Below are 25,211 nucleotides of genomic sequence, written 5' to 3' on the forward strand. Positions count from 1 at the left end.
TGCAAGCTATGGAAGGGGTTGATGTAGGTACCGTGGAAGGTACCGGATGACTCCCTCCAGCTGCCTGGGCTAATGTACGCAACGTAAGGCTAACGCCCCTGGACTTGGACTGTGTCCAGCGGCAGTAGCACCTGCTTTCGCAGGTCTTGCCTTGTGAGACTGACACCGAGACGAACTTGCCCCCAGAACCTACCTTGGTGAGGTAGGTACCTACATCATGTCGTGTAAGTGGAGCTGCCATACCTAGGTGTAGGTACCTTATTAGGTAGGCACCTAATTTCCCTATGGGGCAAGGCCGGCAGGTGAGTGCAGGTGAAGGCAGGTGAATGCAGTCTGTCAACAATGGAAGGCGCAAGACGCGCTTTGCCCACTTTAACATGCCTGCCTCAAGTACCTACTAGTTAGGTAGGCCTTCAATTGTTTTGGTTGGTGGGATTCTGCCGGGAAGTACCTGCCTGGGCATCTGCGTAGATTTGACGTCCCATGGATTGTCTCATCATGTAGGTAATGCCCGGTTGGACTTTCCGAACCCTTTGATGAGCCTGCAGAAGGCATGTAGGTACCCCATGTAGATGCCAGGGAATGATTACGAGGCCATCGTACTGCAATTTATGCCTGTCTACCAGTATCCTGTCTACTACAGGTACTTAGGTACCTATTCTCTGTCTTAGGTACTTACGTGTGGGATGAGAGGTACTTACCTACGCTGTAGGCGTTGCATGTGTTTGCCCGAGTTGGGGCCCCGCAAGGCGTACTCGCGTACCGGTACATAAAATATTTGCCGTATCCCTGCAAATGGCGGGGTTTCCTGCCATTGTATAGTTCCTCTGTGCCTCCTCACGCAAGTCCTCGAGATGGAAAGTTCGACCAACTGATGAAGCAGAGGCACATATCCGCTTAGGTTAGGTGCCGACCTGCCCTATCGCCACCAATGGGACCTCCATATTGCCGTTATCCATATATGACATACTGCCCAAGTGCATGTCCGGCCTGCATATGCTGTTAACAGGCGTCCAACTCTCAGGTACAACCTGCCCGCCTCCGGCCAACCTACTTATGTATAACCTCAACAGCAACCCAAATCACGCTGTCTTGACCTAACAAATACTACCAGCCTTGGGGGGGGAGAAACTATCTCGTCTGCACCCTTCATCCGTTACACTTTCCCCCATCTCCCCGTGCCTGTCTATCTACCTATCCACCCACCCACAGACCTGTCGCTGGCTCCATCTATCCTAGCGGTAGCTAACCATCTGGGGTGCCATGGCGATGGATTCGAGCTCCGAGGGGAAGCTCCGAGTGAGCAAATGCCACTATGAGACTGGTCGCAAGAGAGTGAGCATTGCGTGAACCTCGACAACTTCATCGCATCTCCAAGCCTGTTCGCTACTGACATCGTTGTCTACGCAGCACCGGATTCCGAAGTCGATACCGATTCCTTTCGAGACCTCCCTGCCCATCCTAGCACCCGGCCAGAGCCACGATTCCGAAGATGAGAGCATCGAGAATGGCGCCCTTTCGGACGAGGTCGACCAGAATGACGAGGCAGACATGGTTGACGATGCGATGGTTGACGCTGATGCCATCATGGTAGAGGGCCTGCCGTTTGCTTTGGTGGTCGATAATGACGATCAGTGGGCAGACGAACCGTGGGTAGACGATTTCGTAACCGATACAGATTCGGGGCTTAGTGTCGACCTCGATGCCGAGATGACCTCCTCTCCTCAGGAACAGGACGGCGCATTCGAGGCTGAGGTTCCTCCGCGCGTCGCCACCTGGAGACTTAATCTTACTGCGCTGTCACAGATTTACAACATGTATATCGTCGCGTACGCAGACAAGATCTACATCTCTCGGCCGCGCAGCTGCGTCACTAACGCTCTGCCTCCCGAGCCTGACCTAATATTGATGCCCCGGGCGAGCAAGATGGGTCGCGAAATCGGGGGCTTCTTGGACGATAGCTTCCCGCATCAAGTCAACCATCTCCTGGTCGGGGAGCTTGGAAACGAGGAAATCCTATTGCTTGCCTACGACGACGGTGACGTTATCGGCTACTATGTCCGACATATTGAGCATGAGCTCTTGCGTCGTGAGGACGAGAGCCGGGGTACGAGGGCCGTCCCCGAGCCCTTCTTCCACGAGCATGTCGGTAAAAGCGCTTGGGGGCTTGCGGTGCATAAGCAGTCGCGTATCATCGCCGCAAGTTCCAACACCCACAATGTCTACGTCTTCGTCTTTGCCTTGACCGGCGAGCCATACCAACACCATACCCAAGTCGACGCGCTCGAATTGTTTAGGAATACTGGGAAAGACGAGAACGGCAGAATCCTAGCATCCCCGACAGATGCGGCCGAGTACGACTTAAAAGCTGCTCAGCAAGAAAGTGTGATCCGACGTCGAGATGCCAACTGGCGGATTGTCCTAGAGACCGGCTCTGGCGGGGCCAACATCCCCAATGTTGCTTTTAGTAGCGACGCCGATGGGGAAGCAGACAAAGTCGTAGCAGTAGATATTCACGGCAGACTCTGGCTAATGGACATCTGGAACTTCACCCCCGGCCCTCATGTTAAGATTGGGGGTCTTCACCGCGCCCATCCGGCCCCCCACGGACCTTTCGGCGCTTTCCGTAGGTAAGTATATACTTACCCCGCCTCCGCATGGCTGCGGAGACACTAATCGAAACCAGGCCCAGGGGTTGGGGCGTGCTCGTGTTGCCGGAAAGCAGTTTCTTGCCGACGGATGATTATCAAGATTCGATCGGCATACCATACGGGGACGTCAAACACGCATGCAACGAGAGAATTGGACAGTGGATGGATATTAGCAAAGGCCTCGCCAACGTGAGGAATAACTCGACGGTTCATCCGTGGGTGAGGTCGAACCACACCAATCGGTTTAGCACCAACCCTCATGAGCCGAGAAGGTCCCAATTGGAAAGCCCGTGGTTCGACTTTGGACCCAACCCGGCACGGGCGATGCCGGCCGGTCGCAAGGCGAGTCGGGGAGGGGTTTCTCTCGGGACGGCAGACGCTCCGCCGCCCAAGACGATCCTAGGAGACGGCAGTAGTATCATGCGCACGTACGAGATCGACATCGAGCTTCGCAGTTTTGAAGAGGGCGGGGTTGGGATCATGTTTGAGAAAGCCATCAGTCAATCCCGGCCTCCGCAGGCGGTGCTTCCATCCATGAGGGTGTCGCACGAACGGCTGGCCAACCTCATCCATGTCCCAGAGCTGTCGTTAGTCGTGGCTGGCTCTCTTTGTGGACGGGTGGCGCTGCTGACCCTCACACGCCCGAAGCAGGATTTGAACTTCAAGCGAGGCTTCAAGATCGAGGCCATCCTGCCAACGAAGTCGGAAGAGGACAGGCAGATACGACCGATCTGCCCATTGCTGGGGGTCGCAGTCGCGCCGATGCCGTTCTCGGGAAATACAGAATTAGCCGAAAAACCTCTCGGGCGAAGGCGGTACCGTCTCATGATTCACTACTACGATCTCCGGGTTCTAAGCTACGAGATCTCGCGGAGCTCTGCGACGGGCGGTATCTCAGTTGTTTGACGGACTCGGTTTCCTCGGCTCCCCTCCCCTTTCAATAACCATCTTGATACCCTAGGCCTTGCTGGCCACTTGAGATTGACGCCGGGTCAGACTGGCAGGCGTTACGGTTGCATACATCGGTTGGGTGGACGGTAGATGAGGAGGATTTGATGAGTATTCCTTCTGTCCTTAGCTAGTTCGCGGTTCCAGCGGCAGCACTGCGACACTGGCCAGAGAGGAATGAGAGATGTGGTCGTGAAGCCACGACGAAGTATTATTATACGCTCACTACCTACGTAGCAGCTCCTCGTCAACTATTCTATCTCTCCTAGTGATAGTTGGGAAGAGTAAGAGAGTCGGAAAAATCACGTGCATCCCCCATCCCCCCTCCCCCCTCTTGCATCTATGAGTAGGTAGCTGACTAGGATGCCGATACAGGGTCGCGTCTGGCCAAGATTTCGATATTTTTTACTCATACGTACAGACGTGGATATGGGATGCCAAGGCGCGATTTGGTGGAGGAATGATAAATCGATCTCTCGGAGGGCAGCGGCTGATTGGACGATGATCCAGAGATAAGACCTTGACTTGACGGGGTGCGAGTCGCAGCTTATTTCCGGGGGAGCCATGGGGTTCCCTGGACGTCAATTAGACGCGGAGGTACGCGATATGTGTGCCCTAGACATTTCAGCTCAGGACCTTGCGTAACGTCGTGGAGGACATGAAGGTACCTGAGCAGCACAGGCCTGCACCGCTCCAGCGGGGGCCACGGATGCCTGTAGCAGCAGGAAGTGCCATCTGCAGGCACAGCAGCTGGGCAATGCCGAAGAAGGGTGCTTATACAAGGTGCCTAGACGTGTAGGATACTGGCCGATGTGCCTGAGGTACGAGGGGGTATGGAGGGGACGACGGCAAGTTGACATCATCGTGCCCGGGTTCGCACCTCGTATGTGGTATGTGATATGTACATGAAAGCTTTGGGTCAAGATGCCAAGCAGACCTGGTAAGGGGATGGGATGCCTTCTTCAGCTGCTTCCCGTGCTGGGGCCAATGGCCCAATTCAGCAATTGGCCTCATGTCGATCCCGGGACTGGTGGTCTCATTATCAGACACTGCTTTGTTGCGCCATGCCGAGGGCTTACAGAGGTGGAGCAGGTTAGGAGTATACATATCGTAAGTACCTATGTACTTCGGACCACTTCAACCATTGCGTACTACTATTTATGCCTCTTCCCGCCCGTTCTCGTCCTCAGTTACCGGCTCTTCGATTACGCCGCGATTTAGTGCTCAGCGAACGCTGGCACGGTCTCAGAGGCAACACCCCCCCCACAAAAAAAGGGAAAAGGAGAGGAAAAGTGAGAGAGAGAAAAGGGCTCTCAGTGACTGACCTACCAGCTTTAGGGAGCTCGAGATGAGATGGTGTGTGGTCTTAGCTGGCTGGCCCGATTCAGCCCCGTGGCGCGCACGACTCGACGGCGATAAGGGGAGGGGAGATAGGGATCGTTCGGGGTGGAAGCTAAGGATGCCATTCGCCTGCGGGAGCGGTTGCAAATGGATTGCAGGGAGTCGGACAAACTATTTCGTAACGAATACGCCCGTCCCACGCGATCCGGACGGGTCGAGGCTCAAGCTTCTGCCAGCCGGTCTTGGGGGAGGCCTTTTCCCCCTGCACCCAGGGTCCCCCCTCGGTCGTGGCCTTGGCCCCGGGTTTTTCCTAGGACAGGAACACCTAATACCTAGCGTTTCCTCCATCTTAGGTTCAGCTGGCTCTCGAGCTGGAACGCCTAGGCAAGATCATTCTAGGTTGTTTTAGAAAGGAAAAAAAAAAAAAACTTTTCCCTTCTCGTCGCCTTCGATGCGCGTCGCGAAGGGAGCGGCGCCGAGGCGACTACGGCAGATATACATCCATCCACCCGTCCATACATAGGTACATACGATATTACGTGCAGCAACAGCTCTTCCGACAACCCCTAGAGGTCCCTACGGGGCTTCTCTGTTTTGTATAGATATCTGGTATTACCTAGGTCCTTCTGCACAGGTACCTTTGCGGTATCTACATGCCATCTTCGGCTCTCAGGCACGACCTTGGGTACGCTGGGTAGGCGGGCACCTGAGTGCCTACCTACCTAGGTGGGTGGGTAGGTACCTAGATATGTGAGGCTATCTGACGTACTTGTGGGTGCTTAGGTGCCGGGCGTGTGCCTTAGACGGCCCTAATCTAGGCAGCTTTAGTTCCTTGGGTATTCGTACGGACGGGGCGGGCAGGCATACCTAGAATAATACCCCCGTAGGTATACCCTAGGTACCTACCTAGGTACCTACCTAACATACCCCAGTACATACCTAGGTACCCAGGAGGTAGGCTGGTGGTCATATGAGTAGACATGTACACATTGATTGATGTCAGCAAGCCTCTTTATCGGGCGGGCTCGCCTGCGGTGCCTCAACCACCACCAACTCCAGGTAGCGTGTTCCATGCCGCCTAGCAGCCCCCCCCCCCCGACCCCGACCCATGGGGGTGCTCGGTGAGTGTCGGACGGCCTGGAAGACGTTGTTGTACCACTACTGCCTCCCTCGCCGCCGGCAGGCACAGAGGCCAGGTACCTGCACGTTCCCGTCGCCGGAACTCTGATTACACACAGTTACACGTACAGGATTTCCTCGATCCCGGCCTCCGTGATTGGCTCGATAGCTGCCTCCTTCTATCTGGCAGCCCATTCCTTTATATACCTCTCTACGTCAGGCCGGACGCTCGAGAAGGAGAAGCCCGGCTTCGACCCTGTCTCGCTTTCACTTTCTCCTCTCCTCCCTCTCCTCTCTCGGCGCACCGTGTCGTGTCTCTTTCTTACATTGGGCATACTATCATCCTGTCCACACCCACCGGAGGCGTCTGCTCTACCACCTCCATGCCAACCTGTGCGCGATACCCATACGTGTGTATACCGCCTTCTGTCCCTTCCCTCTTCCCCGGCGTCGTCAACTCGGAGGCGGCCAGCTAAACACGCCTACGCCTACGCGAGCACAACCACACCCACCACGTCCGACCAGACTCTGGCCCCAGAAACCGCCCGCCGAAACCAGCCATGTCGTGGTCGCCCTCCTACTCGTGGACGGGCGCGCCCGCCGAGTTCAACGGCACCGATCCCGAAACTGGCGGAGATTCCAGTAGGTCGTCCCCAGTCCCAGAGGCTGCATGCACCCCCCTCCCCTTTGGCGGCCCGAGGCTGACACCGCCGTCCCCTCTCGCGCAGGCACCGAGAACCTCAACCAATGGTACCAATCCGGCGACCAGGCCTTCATCATCGTGTCCGCGTGCATGGTGATGCTCATGGTCCCCGGCATCGCCTTCTTATACTCGGGTTTGTCGCGGAGAAAGTCGGCCCTCTCCCTCCTCTGGGTCGTCATGATGTCCTTCAGCGTCGTCATCTTCCAGTGGTACTTCTGGGGCTACTCGCTGGCCTTCAGCACCACCGCCACCAACGGCTTCATCGGCAATCTCCACCACTTCGGCCTCATGAACACCCTCGCCCTGCCCTCCCCGGGTTCCCCGCTCATCCCGGAATTGCTGTATTCGTTCTACCAGGTGAGTTCTTACCAATCGGGGACGAGGGGGAAGATCGGCAGGAGAGGGAGAGATAGAAAGAGGGAGAAAAGTGAGAGAGTGCAAAAGAATTTGTTGTATTACCCCACAAAAAAAAAAAAACCTGCTGACGGATATCTGCGTGGTTTAGATGATGTTTTGCGCCGTAACCGCGGCCCTCGTCATTGGCGCCGTCGCTGAACGGGGTCGCGTGCTCCCAGCCATGGTTTTCGTCTTCATCTGGGCCACTCTCGTCTACTGTCCTCTCGCCTGCTGGGTCTGGAATGTGAACGGGTGGGCCTTTAACTACGGCGTTCTCGACTACGCCGGAGGCGGGCCCGTCGAGATCGGCTCCGGGTTGTCCGCTCTGGCTTACTCGTGGGTGCTCGGACGGCGCCACGAGAGGATGATGCTCAATTTCCGACCTCACAACGTTTCCCTGGTTACGCTCGGCACCATCCTTCTGTGGTTCGGCTGGCTCGGTTTTAACGGCGGCTCCGCCTTCGGCGCCAACCTCCGGGCCACTATGGCGTGCTGGAACTCTTGCCTAACGGCCGCGTTTGCCGCCATGACATGGTGCCTGCTCGATTTTCGCCTCTCGAAGAAGTGGTCGATGGTGGGATGGTGTTCGGGCGTAATATCGGGGCTCGTCGCCGCCACGCCTGCGTCCGGATTCATTCCCCCGTGGGCATCTATCGTCCTGGGCGTCGTCACCGGCGTTTGCTGTAACTTTGGCACCAAGAGTAAATCACCCTCATGTCACGTCTCTCGGATGACACAAGCTGACGCTTGGAAATTTAGTTAAGTTCCTGGTTCGTATCGACGACTCCCTCGATGTGTTCGCCGAGCACGGCATCGGCGGCATCGTCGGGCTCATCTTCAACGCGCTCTTCGGTGCGAACTACATCATCGGCCTTGACGGTGTAAACAACGGCGCACTCCCGGGCGGCTGGATCGACCACCACTGGGCGCAGCTGTACATCCAGATCGCGTACATCGTAGCGGCGAGCGCGTACACGTTCGTCGTGTCGGCCATCATCGCGAAGCTTATCGACCTCGTGCCCGGACTGCATCTGCGCGCGACGGAGGAGGCGGAGCTCATCGGCATGGACGACGACCAGCTCGGCGAATTCGCGTACGACTACGTCGAGGTGCGGCGTGACTTCCTCGCGTGGACACCCATCAAAGAAGAGCCGATGGTCGGCGGCGGCCACCGCATCATCCCGCAGCACGGGATCGAGGAGCACGCGAACATGGCCAACACCAACGGCATCGCGCGCGAGCAGGAGAAGAGGAATGCCTCGGCGAGAACTCCCGCTAAGGAGAAGGTCGAGGCGGCGGTGGCAGCCAACGGCGACACTACCGAGAGATCGACCGAGAGGTTAACGGAGGAGGCACCAAGCAGATAACAAAAAAAAGCAAAATTGGTTGTTTAATTAGCTCCGCATTTCCTCATTTTTCATATTCACGAAGGACACGGGAGGCATTTCTGCAATTCTTTTTTTTCGCGGTTGACGATTCTCGCGTCTTCAGCTGATTCGCATATATATTTCTGGCAAACACAATACCCCGCCTCACCCCGCCGCGCACGTCCACTACCAACCCTCATCATATTCACACTACCGTCTTCTCTCCCCCTCTCTTTTCCCACACTAGCTTCTCGCTCACCTCTCGCTCACAAACCACGCCTCGTCTTTACCTCGACTCGCAGCATAGGAGAATATTAAGGTGGGGAAGAAAAGTGTTCCTTTTCGTTTTCGTTTCCCGGGGTCGTCAGGGCGGAATGGGGCAAGAGAAAAAAAAAGGAGAAAAGACAAAAAGGAGTAGGGCTGAAGGGACTGCTTGCCTCCTGTATCTCGTGCGTGCGTGCGGTTTTTTATTATTATTACCGGCCGGAAATCGGGTGCGCTATGGCGTTTGCACGGCGCCGGAAGGGTGTTGATTTTTTTCCGTTTTTCTTATCGTGCATGTGCGCATGCGGTGTGCCGGTTTGGATACACGCGCAGCCCGGGCTTACTGCGGTGGGGAGTAGCGAAGACATCACAGGGTTAAGGTGTTCCCCCCTCCCCTCGCCGCCCCCGCTCCTCTGGCTACGGCACGGCGGCAGGGCGTCTGGGGAAGGGGAATCTCGCCGTGGTGGCCCTTCGGGAGCTAGAGAGCGGGTTGGGAAGGAAAGGTAGGCCCGTATATATAGAGGTGTATAGAACATAGGTATATAATCAGCATCGTACGTCGCGGCAATTCGCTAGATTACGACCGACTCTCGCGCTGCCACCAAATTAGTTGCTGCGTTCGGAAACGAGGCTATGCCCCCCCCCCTTTGTGTCTGTGTAGGCGTATGTATGTTGCTACGAGTTGTTACAGGGGCCTCCTCCTTCTCCCCCCTTTCCCTTCTCGGGTTCCTCGCCCTTACCTCCCCCCCCTTTCCTCCCCCCTCCCCCTTTGGGGCCCTGGCCGTGGCCTACTCGAGCTTCAGGTCCTCGAACTGCTTGATGGTGCCCTCGAAGCCCTTGGCCTCGGAGGCGAGGTCGGCGAGGCGCTTGCGGTCGGCGTCCTGGAGGGCGGGGGCGACCTTCTGCCGGTAGGAGGGGTCGTCGACGAGCCTCTGCTGCTTGGCGAGGGCGGCGCGGGTCCTGGCGAGCTTGCGGGCCGCCCGGGCGATCTCGTCGTCGATGTCGACGCGGCCCTTGACGTGCAGGAACACGGCCGCCGCGCTCGACACCGGGAACGCGACGCAGCCGGCCGGCCGCGCGTCCGCGCCCGAGAGCACCGCGATGCTCCGCACCCCCTTCCCGCTCAGCGACCTGATCGACTGCACCTGCTCCACCGCCGTCGCGTGCGCCGTCGCGTCGTACGTCTGCACGAAGGCTGGAGAGAGAGAGGGGCGCGCGCGCGCGCGCGTCAGCTCGGGGTTCGCAAACCGTGATAAACAATACCTATTACTACTACTCCTACTCCTAGGGAAAACGTACCTTGAGTTTCGTCCTTGAGCGCGTATTCGCCCATCAGCGACCGGATGCCTTTCGAGGCCCCGATGACGAGCTCGTACGCGGCCTCGGCCGCCGGGTCGTCCAACCCCGGGTCGTACACGGGGTACCGAGCGAGCATGATCGACGGCGTCTCGTCGCCGGGTCGGCGCGGCAGGCGCTGCCACAGCTCTTCCGTCAAGAAGGGCATGAAGGGGTGGATCAGCCTCAGCGCGTTGTCGAGCGCGGTATACAGAGTGTCGACGGCCGAGCGCTTCTCCTCTTCCGTGCCGTCCTGGATGAGCGCCTTCGAGTTCTCGATGTATACGTCGCAGAGATGGTTGTACCAATATTGGTACACGGTGGCCGTCGACTTCATAAACTCCCGCTCGGCAAGGCTCTCGTTGATCTCCTTGGCGGCTATGTTCATCTTGTGGAGGATCCATTTTTCGGCAAGAGACTCCTTGCCGGTGAGTTTTCCCGTCTTCTGGGGGACGAAGCCCTCGTCTATCTTGCCGAGAACATATTTCGTGGCCTGGTAGATCTTGTTGCAGAATTTCCTGTAGCCGTGCATGACCTTGATGTCGAAGTTGATGTCTCCGCCGCCGGTAGTGTAATTCACCATACAGAAACGAAGGGCGTCGGCTCCGCATTGCGGGATCCCGTCGGGAAACGCCGTCTTCTGGTACTTCGTGGCCTTCTCGACTTCGCTCGGGTGGAGATTTCCTTGCGTCAGCTTCTCGTGGAGCGCCTCCAGGGGGATACCCTTGATGACGTCGAGGGGGTCGATGACATTGCCCAGGGACTTGGACATCTTCCTGCCCTCCGAGTCTCGCACGAGCGAATGGCAGTAAACCTCACGGAACGGGATCTGTCCGACCATCTTCATGCCAAGCATGATCATCCTCGCAATCCAGAAGAACAAGATATCCCAGCCTGTCTCGAGGATGCTGGTTGGGTACAAGGTTTGTAGGTCGTGGGTGTTGTTCGGCCAGCCGAGGGTCGAGAACGGCCACAAGCCGGAAGAAAACCACGTGTCGAGAACGTCCTCGTCGCGTTCCAGTGTGAACTTCTTGCCCGCCAGCGCCTTTTCAGCTTTCGCTTGTGCCTCCTCTTCCGTACGTCCGGAAAACCATAAACTGTCGTTGGCCGGATCGCCAGCCTCGCCCTCAACCTTGGCGAAATATACAGGACATTGGTGACCCCACCAGAGCTGCCGCGACAGACACCAATCGTTGACGTCTTCCATCCATCGATAGTAGCTCTTTTCAGCGCTTTCGGGCTTGATCTTGATCTGCCCTTCCTTGACCACCCTCACGGCCTCGGCAGCCATATCCTTCATCTTCATCCACCACTGGGGCTTCATGATAGGCTCGATGATATCTTTGGACTTTTCGCACAGAGGCACCTTCATCGGGTTGTCCTTCTTATCCACATAGAGGCCACGTGCTTTGAGATCGTCCTGGATGGTATACCTCACATCGAATCGCTTCTGGCCCTTGTACGGCCCAGTGTTTTCGTTCATGAAACCGTCGTCTGTTAGGATGTTAATGAACTTTAGATTGTGCCTCTGGCCCAATGCAAAATCGTTGGGATCGTGAGCCGGGGTGATCTTCACAGCGCCGGTACCAAACTCCTTGTCGACATAGTCGTCGGCCACGATCGGCATCAGACGATCCTTGATAAAGGGGTGGATGGCATTCTTGCCGACAAGGTGTTTATACCTCTCATCCTGGGGGTGGACGGCGATGCCTGTGTCACCAAGCATCGTCTCAGGACGCGTAGTAGCAACCTCGATGGTCTCTTCAGTGCCTTCGATGGGGTATTTAAAGTGGACGATGATTCCGAACTCCACCTTTTTATCATATCCGGGCACGTCGAGGAGCGTCCGTCCTGGTAGCTCCTTGTTGATGACCTCTAGATTGGAAAGCGCCGTATTCAGCTTCGTGCACCAGTTGACGAGACGGTTTGCGCGGTAGATGACACCCTCCTCATGAAGCTTGACAAATGTTTCGGTTACGGCGGCACTGAGGTTCTTATCCATAGTGAACGCCTCCCTACTCCAATCGGTCGAGCCACCCATCTTGCGCTGGGCATTGTTGATGCGCTTGTGGTAGTCGTCTTTCCACTCCCATACAGTATCGGTGAACTTTTTCCGTCCGAGGTCATGTCGCGTCTTGCCCTGCCGTCTCCACAGCCTAATTCGCAGTTAGCATATAGGAGTTCACAGGTAGCCCCCACAGCAGGTGACGACTGACATGTTTTCGACAACGCTTTGAGTGCTGATACCGGCATGGTCGCAACCCGGCAACCACAGAGTGGTCTTGCCATGCATTCGGTTCCAGCGGATCATGACATCCTGCAGAGAATTTCCCAAGGCGTGGCCCATGTGCAGCGCTCCCGTCACGTTCGGGGGCGGGATGACGATGACGAAGGAGCCCTCGTCCTTGACCTTGCCATCTTGTGTGAATTGCGGCTTGAAGAAGCCTGACTTCTCCCACCACTCGTACCAGGCGCTCTCGACGGCGACGGGGTTATAGGCCTTCAGCTGGGGATCATCGAAGGACTTGAGTCGCTTCTTCTCGCCCAGCGGGGTATCTTCAACATAGGGGGCAAGGGGCTCCTCCTCGACCTTAGGGGCTTTGGCCTTCTTCTCCTTCCCCTTGCTCGAGGCAGCGGTGTCGGCTTGGACGGCGGCGGCCTTGGCCTTCTTCTGCTCGAACTTGGCAGCTTTCTCAGCCTTCTTGCGTTCGCGCTCTAGCTCCTTCTCGGTCTTGACCTTGGGAGCGGCGTCGGCGCCGGCCGAGGCTACGCCGGCGTCTTGGCCCGGGGCGTGGACGCCGGCACCATCCAACTGCGCGACAGCTTCTTTCACGGCGCCTGCGACGTCGGCAGCAAGGGGAGAGGGCGTGCCCTCGCCGGTCTTGCTCGGGCCTTCGGATGCGTCGACTGGGGGGAAGCATCGCAGCGGTTAGTTAGTCAAGAAGCGACGCGTTGGTCCGGCAGGCAAGGAGAGAGAGAGGGAGAAGAGCTAAGATGCGTACTGGGGTTACCACGAGCGCTGTTTGTAGCCATTGTGGCACGAGTGAAGCGAATAGTTGGACTGTACGGCGGCCTGCACGCCCAGAGTGCTCGGATGAGTAGCCTAGACAACTTGACGGTGTTGAAGGCGGGATTAGGGGGAAAGGGTTCGTGACATTGGGATTGGGATTGGGTGTCTTTTTTTGTCTGGCAGTCGATGTAGGTAATTAATGGTGCTGGATTTCCTGACTCACCCACTCACTAGCGAGGACTCACAGGCTGGAGGGGTCGAGCGAAAAAGGGGAAGCGGGCAATCTTCTTATCGATAGGCCGGCCGATAGGGAGTGGGTAAACGGTAGATACCTACCTAGGTACCTAGGTAGATTCTTGATGCTCCGTGCAGCGGGCACTATTATGCCCCTCGCGGTACGTACCTACCTCCGGCCGGGTGGACCATAACCCCCTTACCTACGTGTGACTCTTAGTTGGCGGCGTATTGTATCGGGGGCACCTACATTTCTCATAGGGAACGGGTGACTCGGGAACATGGATATGCTATTATTATAAGGAAAAATGGTAGGAAATTAGTTTCTACAATGCACACGGCTCTCCGGTCTTGCCATTCCCTTTAGGTGAACACTTGGGCCTGTACCTAGGTCTGATGAATCCCCCATTAGGTGCCTACTTCACAGTCCTATGGGAAACACCGAGGCCGCCCATGCTCCACGGTCGGAGCGAGTAGTGCTAGGCCCGTAGCGATAACGAGTAGGCAATAGGTATGATATACACGGCGTAAGTAACACACGAATGTCTGGATTCCCTCTTAGGCAGGCCGGTATCCCAGGTAGACATGTCGAGAGAAAAGACGCCGACAGACAGCAACGCTACTTACGCCGCGCCGACACCCTCCTGTCCCCTGACCTCTCTCCCCCCCTCCTCCTCTCCCTGGGCTCCGTCCTCCTTCTTCTCCCTCTCCCGCCGCACCCACGCCAGAAACAGCGGGACGTCCTTCCAGATCACCGCCGGCGTCGCCATGCTCTGCAGCCAGGCGGGCAGGACGCCGCCGGCATCGCCCGCCGTCGCCATCAGCCACTCGATCCGGGCCCCTCCCCCTGCCCCCTCTGCCCCCTCTCCTCCCGCTCCGCCGCGGATCCTGCGCACCCTCTCGACACTCACGTACCGCGCGACCTGGGCGCCGCGCTCGCGCGCCAGCTCGCTCGCGGGCGACGCGGCGCCGAAGTCGGGCACGGGGATGCTCACGACGAGGAACTCGTCGTCGCCGCGCGCCTCGGCCTCCTCGCCGCCCCCCGCCAGCGCGACGCACGTCATCTGCAGGACGGGGAACGTGCGGTCGCGCAGCACGGGGCGGCCCACGCGGTGCCGCATCTCGAGGAGCTCGAGCGTGAAGCGCCCCCACGTCGTCGTCGTCGTCGTCGTCGTCGTCGGCCCCGTCTCCGCGACCCGCACCCCCGCGCAGTCCCACGCCAGCGCGCGCCGCGCGCCCACGCACGCCGGCGTGAAGGCCCGCTCGCTCGCCGCGTGCTCGTCGCGCAGCCCGCGCGCGAACTCGCCCCAGCTCGCCGTCCCCGGCCGCGCCGCGTCCTCGTGCACGCTGCGCCGGCACACCCACGTCTCGTGCGCCCCGCCTTCTCCTCCTCCTCCTCCTCCTAGCTCCGCCGCCCCGACCGCCCGCACCGACACCTCCACGCCCGCCGCCGAGTCCGGGTGGAAGCGCAGGAACCGGTGCTCCGCGCCCCGCGCCCCGCCGGCGCCCGGCTTCTTCCGCCAGAGCGCCCTCGTCTCGGGGCCGCGCGCGCCGCGCTTCGGCGCCGCCGAGTCGATGAAGGGCGCCGCCTCGCGCACCGCCGCCGCCAGGAGCGGCGCGAGCTCCGCGCCCTGCGTCCCGGCGGCCGGGAGCTGCGCCGTGCGCAGGCCGCGCAGGCGGAGCAGTGGGGTCGGCGGGGAGGGTCCGGACGCGTCCGTGGCCATCGTGTGGTCGACGGCCTATTCCGCAGGCCTTCTTTTCCGTCTGAGTAGTGCGAGTATGGGTGTGTGGGCGTGGCGCGCGACGCGCTTTCGGGGCAGGTTTGGTGTGCGTAAGTACGTAATATGGGAGGAGGGTACGGTGAGTAATTAGGCTGGGTGGCTGATTGGCCAAAGCTGCCTGCTGAGCTGGGGTGGCGCCGAGTGATATAGCTGGAGCATGAAGTGACTACAGGCTAAGAAATGAATGAGCAACTCTGAGCCGAGTAAGCGGATCCGGCGTCCCGGGTTGCGTAGGAAAGAAGAATCGCAATCTATCAATGCATGCGGGAGAAGGCAAAAGAGGAAACCCGAGTCACGCAGCGAGAAGCGCTAGGGGGGGTTACCATTGTTATCTATGTGACATGCTGATGCAATGGGCGACTTGTCCGGATGATCGTCGTGTTTCTGATTGGAAACAAGGAGAGAGAAAACCCTACCCCCCCTTGGACTGATGCGGATTTGTATGCTTCGTAGCATGATTCTCAGCCATCCAAAACTTCACAGGCAAGGGAAACGGGTTGAGCGCTTCTTTCTGATTATTAGGATTACTATTCTAGTATCTTGTTTCTCGTATCGTGCCCAGTCGAGACCTTCCTCTTTCTCCGGCCTCTCATACCCGTGGGCGTGCGTGATCATTAGCTAGATGGCATGCTGTATGTATACAGAACTCCAGGTTGGAATATATAATGCACCTCACTTCTATCCCATCGTGAGAGCCCCCCTCTACCCGGTCCTCTTCTCCCAGAAGATCTTGGCCGGCTCAATCGGCCGCGAGAATAGAGACGCGTAGTCGGTTCCGATGACGTCGTTGCTGCCGTCGACGTTTCTGAACTTGAACAGGCGTACAATCATGGCGTTAATCGTCTGCAGCTGCACGTTGGCAAACTGCTCGCCGATGCAACGATGTCGTCCAGCACCGAACGGGAGGTAAGGAGAGCGACCGCCCTTGCTAACCAGGCCATATCCGTAGTCGATCTTCTCGTCGTCGTCGTCGTTCACTTCATTACGTACCACGGACGGCGCAAGCGGCGATTCTTTATCCCACCGGGTCGGCTCCCACAAGTCAGGCTCGGGGAAGTAGGTGCCGTCCGTCGCGCTAACACCGGCAGCGGCTAGTAGAGTGTGGCTGGGCGGGATCACATATTTCGTGCCGGGGATGGGGAGGTGGGACTTGACAGCTCGCATGATGGAGTGGATGGGCGCGTGGAGCCGCAGCGTCTCCTTGATGATGGCTTGGTTCAGAGGGAGCTTCGCGAGATCCTCATACTTTAGCGGGGGTAGGTCGGCACCGAGAGCCTCGACTTGTTCGCGATACAGGGCCTCCATGATGTCCGGGCGCGAAGCCAGACGCAGCATCATCCAAGAGCTGGTCGAAGACGAAGAGTGCTGGCCAGCCATGAGCAGGGCGATTAACATGTGCGCGATCTCGTGATCGGGGACCTGGGTGCCGTTCTTGTAGGTCGAATTCATCAGATGCCACATCATATCCTGTGCGTCGGTCTTGCCAGATGCTCGGCGTTCCTTGATAGTATCCATATAGATCTTGGCGATAGTCCTTTGCGCCGTGTCTCGTCGCGTGTTCCAAGGTAGAGGGGCCCAATGTAGCATGAAGTTGATGGGAGTAAAGCCCATGTCCAGATCGTGATATAAACTAGCCAGCGACTCGTCAAACTTGCTCCGGACTTCGCTGCCCTGGAGACAGTGCGAGGCAGTGAAAATGGTGATCTCGGCCATGTTCTTGGGGATGTTGGTCACGCCCGACTTGCCCTTGAAATCGGGGCATCGCTTCAAGTAGCCGAGGACCTCGTCGACGATAATCGGCACATACGATTGGAAGGCGGCCGTAGTCAGGGCGACTTTCATGAACTGATTCCCGACGATAAGCTTAGGATACGAGACGGGAAGCGATGGATCTTTACCTTCTTCTGCTCCATGAGCTTCGCGTTGGGGCAGTCGTAGACGACATCCTTGCCGAAGACAGGGGTGGTTAGGACGGTGTAGATGTCCTCGGCACAAACGTCCTTGATCTTTCCGTTGAGGATGAAGTCGTTGCCAGCGGTGCCGAGATAGACGGTCGTCTTCTTCCCAAGGAGGACGAAGGTGAAGATATCACCATACTGTCGCGTCGCGGTTAATATATCGCGCTGACAGGGGTGGAGATAAGACGATAGCGTGCAGCACGTACCTTAGCTCGCATCTCACGGAAGAAGCGGGGAGGATCCATGCCATAGGTGATGGTGCTCCCTACCAGGGGAAACCAGTGGAAGACGAGGGGGGGTTCGTTGGATTTCCTGAAGAGGATTTGCTGGAGGACATTGAAGAAGACGGCGGAGAAGAGGAGGCCGACGACGACGACGCCGACTTGGGAGGCGGGAGAGAGTTGGGAGAGATAGTGGGACACGAGTCCCTGGACGTCCTCGAGGAGCCCCATGGCAGCAGAAAACACTCGGGCGACGAATGTGGGCGTTGGTGGTGTCGTCGACTGGGCTCGGGACGCTTGGATGAGGAAAGGGGAGAAGAAATCTGGGGGAGGACGGAATAAATATGAAAATGACAGCTTAGCTGGCCAAGTGTGTATGAGTAGACTTCGCGTTCTCCCTTGGTAAAAGACAGGAGGAGATTGGCCAATCGATAGGGGGTGCCGACTGGAGATCGGCCCATCTGCCCTGATTGGCGCCGCAGAAAAAGCTACGGGAAGGGGTACATTGGTACCTCGTATTCGCATTCGAACTTGAGCCTTCGGATTTCTTCTATCCCATTTTCCATCTCATTTTCCATCCCGTTTCCTCTCGCGTGTAAGTGCATACAGCTGAAGTTGCCAACCCATAACCCGATGTATGTACATAGAGACGTTACGTGAGCTCGATGTATGTACAACATACCATCGCATCCGAGTAGACAGCTGTATTTCTCACCGCATAATAGCGTCCTGTATATGTATATCCCCTGGATGGCAACGGCATAGCCAAAATATCGCCTCTTCCTGATTCGTCCCGTTATCGAGCCGGGACTAGCATGCCGCCTCCAATCCCCTGCTTCTCTTCTCTACACGTATTTTCTTCTCGTTCTTTTCTCGTCTGGCCCAGCAGTAACATCGCGTATCCATGACACCCCCTACCGTCCCAAAATTGCCATTACGCGAATGGGGGAATGGGTATGCCAGGGACATATAAAATTTTCACTCCCGCCTCCCCTACCCCGTGGGTAAGGTAGAATCGGTGAGCTTTGCCTGCGCGGTAGATTGCGAACTACGATCAGGTAGGCAGAGCATGACAATGATACGATTTAGTATTACATGCCCACGAATGCCCTACCCTTGGCGTGTTCACCTGGGCGGAAAAACACACCATTCAGCAGCTCTCATTTCTAATCCAAACCACGGCCACCAGATAGTTCGGCCTCTCTTCCTGCCAACGCACACGATCTAGAATAAAGATCGCCAGGACACACGTGCGTGCGCTTGACCTACTCGAGCCTCCCGATGAGGACGGCCGAAACCAGTTAGGTAAACCCACCCAGAGATTCGGGTCGCGCTCCCTACCCTCCAGGACCCCTTATTCAGCGTGCTGCCACCGTCGAAGGCACATATGTGTACACGACGTGCGCACTTCGCTCCGGCAAAACCGAACCTGCCACTAGGGGTCTAACTCGGCATTGGCCGATGACAGGCGAGCCGGGTCCGAATAGACAGCAAGTGTATCGTGGTATCTACTTACTACGGACCTCAGGTGCCCACCGCTCTCCGGAACCAGGAGACATTGATCTGATCTATATGGCGATACATGCATATCTATAGGTGCATATGTGCACGTATCTAACACTACGTACGCGATAGGTTGATCCTATAATCTCTCAACAACACCTGTTCAACCCCTATCAGCAACCAAGCCCATTCGGTGAAACGAAGACCAGCTAGACTGCCTGCCCCTACCTACCTCGACGATATCGAGATGGTATACCTAGGTACCTACCTACCCTCTTCCTAACCCATCTGCTATGTACATAGATATAGGCAGTATACCCAAGGCGCCTGCTTGCCGTTTCGTATTCGGGATGCTCCCAACACCCGGATCGAGATCGAGACACGGCCTTGCGCAATGGCAGTATGATATCTCACCTCCCCATCCCTACCAAAACCCTCGTTGGTGGGAATGAGGTCGGGTTAGGTACTTAATGTATCCCATCCGCGTCGCATGAAACCCACCGCTCAAACGCAGCCACACTTGTCGCCCTGCTATTAAGCCGTCCGTCCCGCACATCCCTCTCGGGGCTCCGTCCGCAGCTCGACTGAGAACACCACGGGAACCCACCGTCCCCACCTCTTCCGCCCCTGCTGATTCGGCCTTCGCAGGCAGGCGACAGCTGGCGACGCCCAAGTTGCGAGGAGGGCACGTTGGTTCCCCGTGCCTTGTCTCGCGCATGCAAGCCCCGTCCTATAGCCAGGTGACCTACCTCGGGCGTTGCGACGTATGCTGCTCGAGACGCATTCCAGCGGCCCAGCGACGAGACCTCTTCGCCGTGCCTAGCTTGCGTAAAGGACGGCAATTCAATCCGGGAGATACTCCTCTAACAAACCGCCATACCACCTCGTAGGCATCCCCTACGAACCCTACGGGGGCGCAACCATATAGGACCGTGACGCATGCAGAGTAACGGGGGGGGGCGATGGGTTGTCTTAGCCCCCAACTAGGATTCTACAGCAGCGACCCGTTCGCTATGCATGAATCCTTTCTCGTCGAGGCTCCCGCTAGCGAGGACAGGCAGAGCTGGCGTGTCTTGCAAATAGGAAGAGGGACACCTTCGGCCGACCCACCGTCGCTGGCCATACTTAGAACAGAGATCGTAAGGAGCTCGGGAGGGCAGGCGGCGGGCGAAGCTAGAAGCTAAGCAAAGATCCGCCACAGATCGGGTCGCTCCGATGTGCCGGCGCTAAAGTAGACACGCCGCCTAAGCAGATACGGCTTCTCGAATAACGCCCACGCATCCCCAATGCAGCCCATCTCAGGGCCAGAGGAACCTCCCAGCCGGACCGGTTTCGCCGCCGATTTGCGCGAATTCCGGGCTTTGGATGGGGGGGTTCCCAGGTGAAGACGCCGGCTGGTCCAACCACCAGCGGCAGGACCCGTTGCATATACGTTAAGGGATAAAAGCCGACGATTAATAATAATTCTTTTACAAGGAGCTTTCATATTGTAGGGGGCCCTGGGACGCACCGCCCAGGACGTGTACCTCGTCGAGGAGCCGTCGTCTGGCATCCCATCCATACCCAGAACCGGGCACGCGGGCGCCGGTTCCGGCATGGACCATAGCGCGGACCGGCTCCAGTGCGGGTATATCTACACGACGGGATACATGGGAACAGGGAAATGAGAAGCAAACGGGAAGAGGACCAGAACTGGACCCCCCTCCCCCGTCCACCTTTGGCTCCACGCCACGGCGGGACGCACACGCGAGCCGACCAGCCTTACCACAAGTCTTAACGATGCGCACCCGCCCTGCTCCCCGTCGCCTTGGCCGCAGCTAGCCCTCGAGGTACGCCAGCGCGGGCCCTTCGTCATCGGGCTGCGCGTGGGTCGACTTCCTCTAGAGCCCCGCGCCGCGCCGCAGAGCCGGGAATACGAAGAGCCCCCCCCCCCCCCCGCCCCTGCCGCCGGGAACTAGGCCTAGCCGTGGCCGCCGGTGACGTTCAATCCCACCCGCGACAGCCAAAGCAAAGGGGAAAGGGGGGGAAGGGGGGGCGCTGGGACAGACGGCGGCCTCGGCCCGCGCACCACCGAGCGAGAAATTCTGCGCCTTCCTTCATTCCTGCTCTCACCCCTCGCCTCCCGCGAGCCGAGAGGAGAATAGGCGGCGGGAGGACGTGGAATTCGGGGGCGATGGCGTTGCCTGCCACCTGCGCTAACTAGGCGTGTGCAACGCACACATATGCCGGCAGTAGTGAACCGTATCGGAAAGGGTGTTAGGGGGGGGGGGGGGCTAGGTAAGGAGCGCAAAGACAGCACGGGGGAGGGGGGGGGGGGACAAAAGAGAGACTCGTGACGCAACAGCGACAGCCCGACTAGGCTACGGCCACATACCTCGTCAGCGGGCCCTGGGGAATAAGCCTCTGCGACATACTTCCCTGTCGGCCTACCTGAGCCATCACAAGGCCCTATGCATGGCATTTACAATTGCCAGGTCGGAGTGTCACCAAACTTACTAGCGTCTAAAATGAACAAGTGTCACCAGCAACATAGTAGTTGTTCATGCCCTCGCGACGTTAAAAAAAGGAATCGGATTTGCAGCCGATCCGGCTTGCACTGGCCTCGTTGGGGGCGTTGGCCTTCTCTCGGTTCAATATCAAACCCCCTCCCTTCCGTCCCTTTCGTTGCCCCCCTTGCGGATGGGATAGGCGCGTACTTCTTCTATCTAGGGTATGAAGCGCAACCGCTGATCTGTAATTCATCATACGCCAACCTTGTCTCTCCCCTATTGAAAGCTTCCAGTTTTTTTTATAAAAAAATGTACCGCGTCTTTGCCGCTGAACCGGAGTGAATCAACAATGAACCATGCTGTCCGCCTTCTATCCTATCCATCCAACCCAACGCCGTGATCTTGAAAAAAAAAAAAGGTATGTATCCATTGTACGCCACATGCAGGATATCCTTGTTTTATTCTTGCTGCGCCAGTTCCTGGGAGCGGGAAACTTGCTGTGAATAAAAAAAATCAACACCTGAACGCCGTGCCGAGTGCTTGTAGGCTATAATGATAATGCGGTCCACCGGTAGTCGGCGTCGATGTTGACCCATTTACGGTCCTCCATCGCCTTCTCCCACCCCATAATCACAGCCAGCAGCCGACATCCCATAGCGCTCATAGTGCATATGACGACGTCGCTGGCTTGGCCCAGGACAGCTAGATCAAGCATGTATGCCCGACCGATCAGCCCTCGAAGCCGCACGGTCTCTGGTGACGGTTTAAGCGACGTCGGGACCTTTTCAGCCGCGTTGGCGCTATGGAGGGCCGAGCGGCCTAGGTTCCAGAACATGGTCCCAAAGAAACCGCCCTCCCAACCGAACGTCTCGTCGACAAATTTGTGCATCACCGACTTGTCCGGGTTTGCCTTTTGTATGTGCTGCTTGCTCGCGAGCTTGATTTGCTCTTGGGCTCGGAAAGAGCTCGAGAACTCTTCCGATTCGTAGACGTCGGGGTCATCCGACGCAAGTATAGAGAACGAACGCTTCTTAGCGGCTACATCCTCGCTTCCCAGCGGAGCACTCGAGTTATGGTGCTCCTCGATGATCTCCTTAGCTCGCTGCGCGTAGATAGTCAAAGGGATATACGCCCCGTTGTATTGATATTCGTACGGGTGTAAATCGCCGTGTCGGATGTGTACGCCGACGATCACTCCGTTGCTGCGACTTCCCTCCTTCGTCTCGGCCATTGCTCTAAGCTGCTTGACACGATCGGTTACGTAGGGTGTGTCCTCATGGTTAAGGTGGAATAGAGCCTCGTACCCAGCTCGAGCTAGGTTATAGGTTGGTCGCTCTCTATCCACGTTGTCATAATGAGAATTCTCGTATTCGCGACTAAAGCGGTCGCCGAAGGTCTCGGGCGCCGTGGCGGCAGACACAACTAAATGCCGCGCGGCATGGGGGCACGGCAGCATCTCGTGGCGTGGTGGTGGGATGCAATCGGGCATCGGCGGCGGCTTGAAAATGGCGGCATATTCACCATAGGCCCATCGTGAGTCGTCGATAAAGAAGGCACGTCTTTCTCTTTGCGCGAGGCCGTACGCCATCCACAACATCATGAGCGTAGGGCCCATCCCAGCATCTGTCGATTCGAGGACGAAGGTGAGCGAGGTCTTGCAAACACTCTTGTCGGCCAATCCGTCCGCTGTGTCTCCTACCAAGTGACCCACCTGGGCCTGCGCCGTCACCTTCCACGCTTTGCCTTCTACACCGGGGAGAAGCCCCCGTTTCTCGGCATCCCGAACGTCCAAGAAGTAGGGGTCCTGGTAGTAATACTGTAGTTGAGCCTGTTCGGAAGGCTTTGTATAGCCGTGGAGCTCCCTGACATGAGCGGCTACCTCGTGGCATTTGGCGCAGATATCGGAATACTCCTTGATCGACAGGGGGAAGTTATACGTAGGCGGGATGGAAACGGTCCATTTCGACCTGCCGTTCCGGTCCGTTACGGCAATGGGGGTAGGAAAGTCCGGTAAGTCGTACTGGCCAACCATCTCGTACTCCTCGCGGCCCTCCAAGGCCCACCTAACCACGGGTACACGAACATCCTTCGTCAAGAAGGCCCTGACGACGAAGGAGAGCAGGGCCAATCCGATAATCCACGCGACAACTCGGAGGACCCGGCTTGGTCTTGGCCGAGACGTCGATTTCCGTGGTCGAGGCACCAGGGCGGGCAATCCGGGTGAGGGCGGCGGGGAGAACATAAGGTGGTTGAAGTTGAAGCGTGAGGAGGTCGCGGACAAAGGTGCCTTCTCATACTGGTAAGAGGCAGCCCTACGCAAGTTCAGTCGAGGTGGTGAGACAATCATCTTAGCATGAGTGCTCTGGGATAGGTCTAAAGTCGGTGGCATCGTTCGGGCAGGTGGGTTGGTGAGATCGGAAGCGACCTCACACGTACCGAAGGCGGTCAGGTGTACGGGATGTCGGGATTTGGCTCGCCTCGTCCTTGCAGCTGGCGAGCGTCCACAGGGGCGGGCGTATCAACCAGTCGGGGGGCTCAGGGTGTGAAAGGAGCGACAGAGGGTCAGAGGCGGGCGATTATCGTGTCGATTCGTCAGAGCCAGTCACCAAGCATAGGCGACGTCGGGTCCGCAACCACATACATACGTGTGTGGTGTATCGAGGGACAGACGAGGGGGTGACTCTCCACCACCCGACTTGCTGCAGATGGTGAACAGCTCGAGTCGCAGAAGGCAGGGAAACTCCGGGTGGTGGCCGAGGTTTGTGTGACGAGGTACTTGTATGCCTGATGTCTTTGACGCCAGAGGCGATCGTGCCCGGAAAAGTAGGTGATCGTACCTACGAAGGCGCTCGACGATTCAGGCCAGCCAATCTGCGGTGGCCACCCCCCCCTTCTCGGCACTAATACATAAATCGTATTGCTGTGGATCGTGCTGTGGGAGCACCGGGCGCTACATACAGCAGAGACAGCATTCCAGGAATTGGGAAAATACCGGGGTGAATGCAGAGCAGGGTCCCAATATATTGACCGCCCAATGCTTTTTCGTGGTAAGACGATGATCGCCGTCAAGCAAGTCCAGTTAAGCCGAGGACGGCGAGGGTGGAATTGCATACGAAGGGCAGCGGCAGGCTATTCAAGACGCACCTAGCACCAGGGACGACAGCGGATACGGCGTGCCCCACGCCGCGGGGGGCTGAGGGTGACCAAGGTCGTAGGCGCTGAGCGGTCGACAGGAAGCGGGAAATAGCTTGCTGATCGTTAGAGGGTGCGGCTGTTTCGAATCAGGCGATAACGAAGCCTCCTGCGCCTATAAAGAGCGAGGCCTCCTGGGGGTCGGAAAGGGAGAGACGCCCGGCCACGCATGTAGCTGAGAAGAAGTAGGGGAAAAAAGGCGCAAATGTGCGAAGACGAGAGGGCAACGGAGGGTGGCCCTGGAGAATTCTGGCGTGTGTGAGTTTCGAGTCTCAGATGGGCCGTGTTGGGAAAGACATGATACCGTCATGGGTGGGTTACTCAGGCCAGGCGGGATGATGTCAGAGCACGAAGAGGAAAGACGGAACAGGAAGAACAAAGACAGAAGGAAAGGGCGATTCCCATAATTCATCCCGTATCTGTCACTCCTTCCCTCCCGTCCCCCAGGAAGATCTGCCTGCCGTAATCTTAAAGGGGCTTGCTGATCCCCATCGACCCTGCCGCGGATTTACCAGGGGAACAAGCACCAGCCAGAATTCTTTTGCTCGACTTGTTCCCGGGCACCTCATGCATATACTCGACTGATGACATGACTGAAAGACAAGATATGACTCAACACACTCGAGTTCTCCTACGTAAATAGACGTAGACGAAGAGCGGCGGACAATCTAGCGCAGGGAAAGCGAACAAAAACGAGCC

General features: G+C 57.6%; 8 protein-coding genes across 8 annotated transcripts; 2 read left to right on the forward strand and 6 right to left on the reverse strand.

The window, feature by feature from the left end:
- Positions 1 to 1,263: 1,263 nt before the first annotated feature.
- Positions 1,264 to 3,557, forward strand: GGS23DRAFT_598240 (uncharacterized protein; the record flags this gene model as incomplete). Its single annotated transcript, XM_051518743.1, has 3 exons — positions 1,264 to 1,335; positions 1,411 to 2,630; positions 2,687 to 3,557. The coding sequence occupies 3 exons, from the start codon at positions 1,264 to 1,266 to the stop codon at positions 3,555 to 3,557; spliced, it is 2,163 nt and encodes a 720-aa protein (XP_051370556.1).
- A 3,062-nt stretch (positions 3,558 to 6,619) lies between these two features.
- GGS23DRAFT_606072 (ammonium transporter MEP1) lies at positions 6,620 to 8,525 on the forward strand (the record flags this gene model as incomplete). The annotated part of the gene is made up of 4 exons (XM_051519862.1): positions 6,620 to 6,701; positions 6,788 to 7,119; positions 7,268 to 7,859; positions 7,918 to 8,525. 4 exons carry the CDS (start codon positions 6,620 to 6,622, stop codon positions 8,523 to 8,525), a joined length of 1,614 nt encoding a protein of 537 aa, XP_051370557.1.
- Positions 8,526 to 9,527: 1,002 nt separating this feature from the next.
- GGS23DRAFT_575214 (tRNA synthetases class I-domain-containing protein) lies at positions 9,528 to 13,352 on the reverse strand. Its single transcript, XM_051516784.1, has 4 exons — positions 13,127 to 13,352; positions 12,341 to 13,031; positions 10,089 to 12,280; positions 9,528 to 9,984 (listed from the first exon to the last, which is right to left on the reverse strand). The coding sequence occupies exons 1-4, from the start codon at positions 13,155 to 13,157 to the stop codon at positions 9,578 to 9,580; spliced, it is 3,321 nt and encodes a 1,106-aa protein (XP_051370558.1). The 5' UTR covers positions 13,158 to 13,352; the 3' UTR covers positions 9,528 to 9,577.
- A 639-nt stretch (positions 13,353 to 13,991) lies between these two features.
- GGS23DRAFT_598243 (uncharacterized protein) lies at positions 13,992 to 15,092 on the reverse strand (the record flags this gene model as incomplete). Its single annotated transcript, XM_051518744.1, has 1 exon — positions 13,992 to 15,092. One exon carries the CDS (start codon positions 15,090 to 15,092, stop codon positions 13,992 to 13,994), a length of 1,101 nt encoding a protein of 366 aa, XP_051370559.1.
- Positions 15,093 to 15,506: 414 nt separating this feature from the next.
- Positions 15,507 to 17,754, reverse strand: GGS23DRAFT_575217 (cytochrome P450). The gene is made up of 3 exons (XM_051516785.1): positions 17,314 to 17,754; positions 17,048 to 17,245; positions 15,507 to 16,994 (listed from the first exon to the last, which is right to left on the reverse strand). The coding sequence occupies exons 1-3, from the start codon at positions 17,557 to 17,559 to the stop codon at positions 15,852 to 15,854; spliced, it is 1,587 nt and encodes a 528-aa protein (XP_051370560.1). The 5' UTR covers positions 17,560 to 17,754; the 3' UTR covers positions 15,507 to 15,851.
- A 3,363-nt stretch (positions 17,755 to 21,117) lies between these two features.
- On the reverse strand, positions 21,118 to 23,054 carry GGS23DRAFT_575220 (uncharacterized protein). The gene is made up of 2 exons (XM_051516786.1): positions 23,032 to 23,054; positions 21,118 to 22,943 (listed from the first exon to the last, which is right to left on the reverse strand). The coding sequence occupies exon 2, from the start codon at positions 22,933 to 22,935 to the stop codon at positions 21,868 to 21,870; it is 1,068 nt and encodes a 355-aa protein (XP_051370561.1). The 5' UTR covers positions 22,936 to 22,943; positions 23,032 to 23,054; the 3' UTR covers positions 21,118 to 21,867.
- A 709-nt stretch (positions 23,055 to 23,763) lies between these two features.
- GGS23DRAFT_135126 (uncharacterized protein) lies at positions 23,764 to 24,529 on the reverse strand. Its single transcript, XM_051511206.1, has one exon. It carries the CDS (start codon positions 24,429 to 24,431, stop codon positions 23,913 to 23,915), a length of 519 nt encoding a protein of 172 aa, XP_051370562.1. The 5' UTR covers positions 24,432 to 24,529; the 3' UTR covers positions 23,764 to 23,912.
- GGS23DRAFT_135141 (uncharacterized protein) lies at positions 24,530 to 25,087 on the reverse strand. Its single transcript, XM_051511208.1, has one exon. The coding sequence runs from the start codon at positions 24,922 to 24,924 to the stop codon at positions 24,628 to 24,630; it is 297 nt and encodes a 98-aa protein (XP_051370563.1). The 5' UTR covers positions 24,925 to 25,087; the 3' UTR covers positions 24,530 to 24,627.
- Positions 25,088 to 25,211: the final 124 nt, after the last annotated feature.

This window comes from Durotheca rogersii (genome assembly GCF_024521655.1).
Source record: "Durotheca rogersii strain YMJ 92031201 chromosome Unknown GGS23scaffold_16, whole genome shotgun sequence".
NCBI lineage: Eukaryota > Fungi > Ascomycota > Sordariomycetes > Xylariales > Xylariaceae > Durotheca > Durotheca rogersii.

Bases quoted from the DNA above. Each gene is read 5' to 3' on its own strand.
- GGS23DRAFT_575214 (XM_051516784.1), bottom strand. From the start codon at position 13,157: ATGGCTACAAACAGCGCTCGTGGTAACCCCA. The intron at 13,032-13,126 runs GTACGCATCTTA...GCTTCCCCCCAG, and splicing joins CAGCGCTCGTGGTAACCCCA to TCGACGCATCCGAAGGCCCG. The intron at 12,281-12,340 runs GTCAGTCGTCAC...ACTGCGAATTAG, and splicing joins CAAAGCGTTGTCGAAAACAT to GCTGTGGAGACGGCAGGGCA.
- GGS23DRAFT_575217 (XM_051516785.1), bottom strand. From the start codon at position 17,559: ATGGGGCTCCTCGAGGACGTCCAGGGACTCGTGTCCCACTATCTCTCC. The intron at 17,246-17,313 runs GTACGTGCTGCA...GCGACGCGACAG, and splicing joins TCCGTGAGATGCGAGCTAAG to TATGGTGATATCTTCACCTT. The intron at 16,995-17,047 runs GTAAAGATCCAT...GTCGGGAATCAG, and splicing joins AGCTCATGGAGCAGAAGAAG to TTCATGAAAGTCGCCCTGAC.
- GGS23DRAFT_575220 (XM_051516786.1), bottom strand. From the start codon at position 22,935: ATGGGCCCTACGCTCATGATGTTGTGGATGGCGTACGGCCTCGCGCAA.
- GGS23DRAFT_135126 (XM_051511206.1), bottom strand. From the start codon at position 24,431: ATGCAATTCCACCCTCGCCGTCCTCGGCTTAACTGGACTTGCTTGACG.
- GGS23DRAFT_135141 (XM_051511208.1), bottom strand. From the start codon at position 24,924: ATGAATTATGGGAATCGCCCTTTCCTTCTGTCTTTGTTCTTCCTGTTC.